This window comes from Limulus polyphemus, unplaced genomic scaffold, assembly GCF_000517525.1.
Source record: "Limulus polyphemus unplaced genomic scaffold, Limulus_polyphemus-2.1.2 Scaffold126, whole genome shotgun sequence".
NCBI lineage: Eukaryota > Metazoa > Arthropoda > Merostomata > Xiphosura > Limulidae > Limulus > Limulus polyphemus.
This window is the reverse complement of record NW_013665736.1, coordinates 216,296-225,073: the sequence shown is the minus strand read 5'-3', so window position 1 is coordinate 225,073 and position 8,778 is coordinate 216,296. Positions and strand designations below refer to the sequence as shown.

General features: G+C 32.5%; 1 protein-coding gene across 7 annotated transcripts in view; it reads right to left on the bottom strand.

Moving 5' to 3' along the window:
• Nucleotides 1–5,299: 5,299 nt before the first annotated feature.
• Nucleotides 5,300–8,778, bottom strand: part of LOC106473087 (leucine-rich repeat flightless-interacting protein 2-like) — a 95,268-nt gene continuing 91,789 nt past the window's right edge. For all 7 annotated transcript variants that reach the window (XM_022402543.1, XM_013933771.2, XM_013933778.2 and 4 more), the window contains 2 exons: nucleotides 6,663–6,767; nucleotides 5,300–5,500 (listed from right to left, as the gene is read on the bottom strand). In XM_022402543.1, coding sequence (XP_022258251.1) covers nucleotides 5,396–5,500; nucleotides 6,663–6,767 — 210 coding nt within the window. In that variant the 3' untranslated portion in view covers nucleotides 5,300–5,395. The remainder of the gene's footprint in view (nucleotides 5,501–6,662; nucleotides 6,768–8,778) is intronic.

Here is an 8,778-nt window from a genome sequence, read left to right as displayed (position 1 = left end):
TTGAACCCGTGACCCTCAGATTGCGAGTCGAGTGCCTTAACCAGCTGGCCATGCCGGGCCACACTCAAGTTCTAGCAGAAGAAATTGCTTAATGTTTATCGTTTAATGTAAGGAGTGCCCATTTACGTACTACGTAAACTTGATTATACACTTTTTCATATGTTCAGATGTTAAACATCTTAACCAAAAACTATACTTGAAGAGCCAATTAAATTCCTTTTTGTAAAACAAATTAAGTAGTTAAGTCAAGACTTTGTCCCCATCATCCGCTGTTCCCAAGTTTCGCTGCTTGTGATTAAAACAAAACCAACAACATAATATTCTATATAAATTTAACTATATAACGTCTTCTATATGTTAAAGTTCATTATATTTTAACACCACAGGAAATGCAGGCCTGTTACAGTCAACAAATGAAATTTGTCCCCAATGTTTTTTCTGCCGTACTCAACAGTGTGCTGCCATAAATTTGTAATTCTTTAATCTGAACATCATTTATATTTCAACAGAATATGTAGTTTCCTGAAATAGATACTTTCTTGTTAAAACAAAATGTACACAATCGTTGTTTACATGCCTTACCATCTATAAGCAGAATATGAAAGTAGGACCTTTCAACCATTATGCAACTTCATAAAAATTATATTATCCAACTTCGCAACTTTAAAAAATTGATTTGGTTTCTGTACCTAGTGTACAAATCTGAGTTCAAACGTCTCTGCCTGTTTCAAAAAAACAGTGTTAAATAATCGGTTAATAGTACACTTTAAGTACACAATCAAGTCCAACATAATAACAAACCATTTATATAATACCTTTATTCACTAAATAAATAGCATAGGTTCATTTGACAAATTAGCATTAGTTGGTAATTCAGTAATTCAACAATGGATCCCATGTTTAATATAACGCTGTGTTCATTAACAAAAAGAAACTCAAACATACAAGAAAAACTTAACAAGGTCTCTGCTCTACAGAGCCAAGGTAGAATAATTACACAAAACAATTATAATCAGCTACAACACAAAAGGTTACTACATGGAAGCTCAGCATCCAAAAATAGTTGGCACTTTAAATATGTGTATGACAATGTTCATGCTCTCTCTGTTCAAGAAAGTAAAGAAAGAACGATTAACAAAGGCACAGAAACATCAATATCCATGTGTTCTCTACTCACAAACAATTAGCAAAAACACAGAAACATCAATGTTTATGTCTTCTCTACTCAAGGAAGTAAAGAAAAACAATTAACAAAGGCACAGAAACATCAATATCCAAGTGTTCTCTACTTACAAACAATAAGAAAAAGCACAAAAACATCAATGTTTATGTCTTCTCTACTCAAAGAAGAAAAGAAAAAACAATTAACAAAGGCACAGAAACATCAATATACATGTGTTTTCCACTCAAGAATGTAATAAACACAATTAACAAAGGCACAGAAACATCAATGTCCGTATGTTTTCTGCTAAAGAAAATGATGAAAAAATTAACAAAGGCACAGAATTAATATCAATTTTCATTTCTGTGGTCCAATCCAACATTAGATTTTAAAACTTTGGAAAGTTAGACATGGAAACTTTGTTATATGTGATGCAGCTTTACATGTTCATAGATCAATGAGCCAACAACAATTTATGTGATTTACATTTAGATATTCACAAGAACCACAAATCATAACCGAAGTTTATAATCTTTTTTAACATTAAAAAAATGAAACAATTCAAAGCAGCTTATTCAAGATGGCTAAAGTGAAAAGTAAAACTAAATGTGACTTCTATTGTTCTAGCTGACACACAGAGTCTTACTTTCCACACACTGAATAATTCAAACTTACAATGATTATTTAAAACAAATCACTTTTTGACCATTATTTCAAACAAGGATTTTCACTGTCCAACTCCTTTCAAAATTACTCAAGAGATTTATGTTGCAGACATAGAAATCATTATTTCTATCTATAGCTCCTCCTATATTTACTAGGGCAGTATACAGCATGTGGAATGGAAATATATTTGCCACAACTTCACTTTAATCAATTAAAAAATATATAGTTTTGTCAAGGTGTTCAACTATATTGTGGGCCTCAACAACGTTTTCTTTTAATTAGAAAACATTATTTTCTAATTTAAATATATATATATATATATACACACACACAATGTTGATTTTAGATACACTTAGACTTATCAACATCAAAAGGGATAAAGCTGTATAAAATGGTTTGTGAAAATCTGAAAATCAGTTCAATCTTCTTACCAACACACTAAATAATACAGACTAACCCCATAAATTACTTAGGATAAAATGCTATTGAAATTATTTTGAAATAATATCACAAGTATGGCAGTACTTATAGTAGGAATGGGCCAAATGTACAATACAAATTAAAATCTCAAACACACTGCAAACAGAATGTAAACAAAACTTTATAAGCACTTTACACACACTGTTGGGTAGTAAACAAATCAACTGCAGATTAACAAGCCACCAAAGCACTTGAGAAAGCTGGTAGAGTAAAAACAAAAACTTCAAAAAACCACAAATTTGTCAATCTGACTGACTAACGTTGTTGGAAAAGCATAGCTCTCTCCTGCCTTCACCTTATGCAAATCTAAATGCACAAGATTGAATTATGCTCCATTGGCTAAAGGTATTTTTCTTTTTTTACTTATAACCTTGGTAATAAAAACTAATAACGATAAGAATTTTGCAACACTACTAACGAACTAACAATACACTAGTAGCCATTTTCTATGATTATGACCACACTCAGTGAATTTTCAAGTGACAACCCACCCTCATATCACATGCTAGTGCATGATTTCTTATGCATACGGGCTACGTGATCAGCCTGCAGCTAAAGAAAAAAACATGGACTATGTAGATTCTGTAGATCTAGGTTCTAACTATGATGTAACCCTTGAAAGCAAAGTTTTCAGTTCTATACATATGACTTGAGGGTTATGTGTTGAACAAAGCAATTCTATCATAGCCATTGGTGCCTAAGACATGAGTTTCCTACTGAGGATGAACACTACCTATGTCAAAGTCTGACACGGCTTTGCTTGGGTGCTTTATACTGAAAACAAGAATGATAAGTTCTACAATTTACCTTTACATTGTTTTCAAACAAAGTGTGACTTATTGGCATCTAAGGTTGTACTTGAAACACTGCAATTTTTAAAATATGCTTTTCAAGAAACAATACGAGAGAAAAGAAGGAAATCTTGAAAAGGTATTGTCCCAGTGAAGAGAGCATTACTACAAGAATAGAGATAAGGTTAAAAACACTAATGATGAATATGCAAAACAAGCCTTAGTCATTAACACAGCCAAAGAAAAGGCTGCCACCTTGGCTAGATGGAAGAAAGACTACAGCAAAGATATCAGAAAAAGCCAAGAAATGTCGAGAGATAGCTCTAAGAAAAACTATGGGAAAGTTAGGTCTAGAGCCCAGTCACTCACGAGACTTAGTACCAAAAAATGCTATGAGACAATTGTAAAAAGTATTAAATAAAAAATTAGTATTTAGGAATGGGAGCACCAATTATAGATTTGAACTAAATTTTATCAGTAGCTAAGCCTTTCTAAGTACTCAACATATTTAAAAATTTCAAAAATTAGCAGTTTTGATACTATTCTTTTGGCCTACCTCTTACCTGTCAGATAGCAATAATGTCTCCCATAAGCAAAGTATGACTATTGGAGCTTCCTGTCTCACTTCCAACATCAAACACCCCCCTTATGTGATGTCGGGCATTTCATTAGGGTCACATAATTCGATTACATACATGTATCTGTACTTGGTCACTGAAACAAAGTTTACAACAGAGAAATTTAGCTGTATACACCTTTCATTTGGTTTGAACAAGTACCAAATTATAAAAAATACACAAAGTAGAAATGGGCAGAACGATAGCCACACCCAATTTGAGGTTGCACCGTGTCAAAAACCACCAAGTGTTGTAATGTTATCCCACCTATTCCTACCTTGTTTCCTTACTCTTTGGTGCTCCCATTCCTAATTCTTTATTTAAAATTTTTTACACTTGTGTAATTATGCAAGATGTAACGTTAAAAAAAAGTTCAAATCTATCAAAAATTGCACTTAACATCGCTGCTAACCCAAACACGTGTTTTGTTAGATGTCAAAACCTCTAGATGGTTATTGATAAACCGTGAACTAAAAATATTTAGGTCTGAGCAATGTATTTTATGAAAATGACACTTTTCAGCAAGTTTACAATGTAAACAAGGCAGTGTCCTAAATAGATTCTGAAAAACAAATATTACACTTTCAGCAATAAATTCTTGAAGCTGGAACTTTTTGTAGTTATGCAAGCCTTCTATAATTAAAAATATTTCTGCAAACAAAATTATTATTTTATCTTTTAAAACATACAGACACTATAATAGGAAAGGAAGATTAAATTTCACCAAACAGTGGCTTTACAAAAAAAAAGAAAAAAAAAGCTGGCATTATTTATCTTCAAAATATTAACTTGTATTTTAATCACATGTTTAGTTAAAGCCAAATTTCAGTATTATATTCACTGTTATGTCTATATAAATTCACATTTTAAAAATAACAAGCTAGAATAAGTAGTTGTGTAATTAATTCCATCTATGCTGGGCCTGGCATCAGGTGCATGGTGTTAATACATGCTGACTTTCTTCAGTATTGATAAGATATTATCCTTTATAAGCTTTCAAACAAACGGGTCTACAATTCCATAGTTTTTCCAAATACACTCTTCTAAAAACTGTTGTATTCCAATTAAGTTTTTGAATATGACTAAGAACTTTATCTTAGAATTTCATAGCAACACAGACACACATTTACACATCCAATCATCCATGATTTGTTAATAATAATAATCCCTGTAGACTCCCACTGGAGCATAGGGCCCCAACAACACCTCGCCGATGGAAGTTGTTGTTGCAGTAATTTTTTAGCAGGTTGTTTTTATGGGGCAGAGTTGCTAGCCCCGCACCCAACCCTCATCCTGGACTTGGAACCAGGCAATGGTGGTGGCGTCCCTGCCGGGGTCCATGATTTGTTACGAGTATGCAATTGTTTTTCCGTGATGTTTCATATTCCCATGATGAAAGATTAGCTTACAAACTTTAAGCTTTAATCTAGTTGAGTTTACTGTCATGGAAAAAAATTAAGATTTATATATGTTGCAGAACATAACCTATGCATATTACCAAGGTTATGAAACTGACAGTAATAGAGGTGTGGTGTCAGACAAATGTCCCCTCAAGTAAATTTTCACCACGTCAAAAGCAAACAAACAAACAAAACCAGTAATTTTTATTTAATCTATACATTATTTTTTGCACTCATTTACAAACAACTATCACTTCAATTTTTAAACATTATCAAGGCTTATTTAACAAGGGCATTTCTTGCAGACTTTAACTTATCTATTCTCTTCTGGAGATGAGCATTTGCAGTTTCAAGTTCTTCAATTTTGGCCTGAGCTTCTCGAACCTGCATGAATAATACAAAATAACTTAAACATGTATAGCTCAGTTGTTACTTCATGGGTCAATATTGAAGTAGCATATCTATTTAGGAACACACAGTATGAATTACTATATTATTACATTTGATACATTGCTAAAAATGTTCCTCTTGCTCCAAGTTTTATTTCAGTCTTTATAACGTATGAGAATGTATGAAGATGTTTTTTTAAGGTTTGGGATAGTTTTCTTACTTAAATCTCTGGGTGTAAAATCAGTCAAAACACCTTATCAAAAACCAATTAACCTATTACAACAAATAAAACTATACTATTCGGCAAAATATTATGTCACAAATAACTTTTTCTTTTATAAAAATTCTGAAACAAGAGTTAAAAACTACTCAAACAATGCATGTACTAATTGCCAAAATTTACTAACAAAAAACTGATAGCAACGAGTAATGATAATTAAGGTTTATAAGCTGTGATAGAGCATGATGCTTTACATACATTTCAATAACAGAAATCTGTATATAAGAAAATCATACTTTCAAACAAATTATGAAGGTTCTGGTTTCTGAGTATAAAGGTTCCTTACTCAAAAGACTTATAAAAAACCTTTAACCCTTTCATGGCTCTTCACATCACATAACAATTTAGTTTTTCTCACCACCGTTTGAAATCCCAGATGGTATTTGGTTGTATCAGTGACCCATAGACATCATTCCTGATATATATATATATATATATGCACAAACATAGTGAGTTTGTTTGTTTGTAGTTAAGCACAAAGCTACACAATAGACTATCTGCTCTGCCCACCACAGGTATCAAAACCCAGTTTCTAGCTACATAATGAAAAAATGTATATAGTGTAAATATTAAGCATTTATACAGTAGTTTTAGTGATTTATATTAGAGTGCTAAGTGTAATATTTGTACAATATAGTTGTGTTATTCATGCCCAACACTATGCTAGTGCACGAAGTAAGAAATGATTGTGATACCACATCTAGAAAAAATAAAAGACCTGGTCCATCTCCAATCTTATCTCGCAGTCAGTACGGTTTGCATGGAACTAACCAACCCCTTGCTCCCTCCTCACTCAGTGAGTGTATGTGGGGGTTCATAATATCAAGCAATTACGAAATAATTTTAAACATTTATAAAATAATCCAAAGTACTCACCTCCCTTTGCAACTTTCTTTTTTCAGCTTTTAGTTCATCTTCTACTTTCTCTGCATTTTCTGCAGCTGTTTTATACCTTATTACTTGGCTTTCCAGTCGAGATACCTGTTGGAAAGTTAACCACAATATTTTTAAAATGGTAAGAATAATCTTTAAAATACTTTTCAGACTTCATACCCTAGCTTTGCTGACCTGAAAATTTAATATACTGTATGCTATGGCTGTTTTCTTTAGATAGTAGTTATTTGGAGGGAGCAAACCTTATGTCAAACGAAAACACATACATAATTAAATTTATAGCATGAAAAAACAACCATGTAAAAAAACATTACAATTCCTTCAATATTTGAGAGCAATAAAGTATTTTTACAAACTACATAAGAACATACAAAATTAAAAAAAAACAAAAACAATGATCAAATATAGCACTTAATCTCCTGTTTCTTCACTATGTTGGCGTATAGAGGAAACATAGGGGTTACTCAATTTTTTTTGCATTTTGATGGAAATTCCCATATGTTCATAGGCTCTGACTTTTAAATGGCATTTGGTTTTGCCAATATAGGAGGCCTTACAGTCTCCACGTGTGTAAAGATAGACAAGCCAGGAACAATAAGGAATGGGGAGGAGATCTTTAGTAGGGAAAAAATTTTTTATGCATGATGTGGATTTAAAAACTAATCTGAAATCCACTTGAGGGTAGTAATGACCAATTATGCGTTTAAGTTGATTTTTAACATATGCATATCTGAGCTTTCATGTAATAATAATAAAGGCAATCTTAATCAATCCCATGATTTTTTTATTACTAAATTAAAAAATCTTGCTCTGTCTATATTTTATAATTTAATAGTAAGAGAGAACTTAACCTTGTAACCCCTGACGAAATCTTAGCCTTAAAAGAAATGTCACTAAATAAAAACATCCATGTTACATGCCCTGATAAAGGCAACGCCATTGTTATTCTGAACAAAAATGACTACCTTAATAAAATACATGATATTCTGGACGATTCTACAAAATTTAAAACTTTAAACAATGACACTTTATCTCTTAGCATCCAACGTGAGGAAAAAATCCAAAGGTACCTAAGAGAACTAAAGAACAAAAATATTATATCTGAAAATGTTGCTTCTTCGCTTTATCTCACTGGCTCCCGTCCTGGTATGTTATATGGTCTTCCCAAAATTCATAAAGCAGGTTACCCCCTCCAACCCATTCTTTCCACTATAGGCACACCTAGTTACAAACTTGCTAAATTCCTTGTACCTATACTTCAGCCACTCACTACTAATGAATATACTATCCCGGATTCCTTCCAGTTTGAACGTAAACTAAGTCAACAACCCCTATCAGACAATCTTTTCATGGCAAGCTTTGATGTTACCTCCCTTCTTACAAATATTCCTGTAAATGAAACTATTAATATATGTGTATCTGAGCTTTCACGTAATAACATTCATCTAAATGGCTTTTCTGAAAATCAAAATAAGACCATGCTCGATCTTACCGCTAAGAATTCACATTTCCTGTTCAACAACACCTTGTATGAACAAATAGATGGCGTTGCAACGGGCTCCCCACTAGGTCCAACTTTAGTTAATGAATTTCCCTCTTATTACGAACAGAAATGGCTTGACACCTGCCCAGTTAACTTTAGGCCTGTTCTGTACAGAAGGTATGTGAATGACACTTTTATTCTTTTTAATAATAGTGATCAATGCTCAGAATTTTTAGAATACTTTAGCTCACAACATCCTGCCATTAAATTTACATGTGATGTTGAAAATAATAATAATTTAGTTTTTTTTAGACATGCTCATTAACTAATGGATTTTCCACATCAATTTACAGAAAAAAGATGTCCACTGGTCTTCTTACACACTTTGATAGCTTTATCCCGTTTACGTATAAACGAAACCTTGTTACATGCTTACTAAACAGAGCTTACAAACTGTGCTCCATATATCTTAATCTACACTCTGAAATTTCGTTCTTACATGACATGCTGAAACGTAACTGCTATCCACAACACTTATTAGAAAACATTACCAACACCTTCCTAACAAAGAAACTCACAAATCCAATTAAGATACCAACTGTACCCAAACTTACC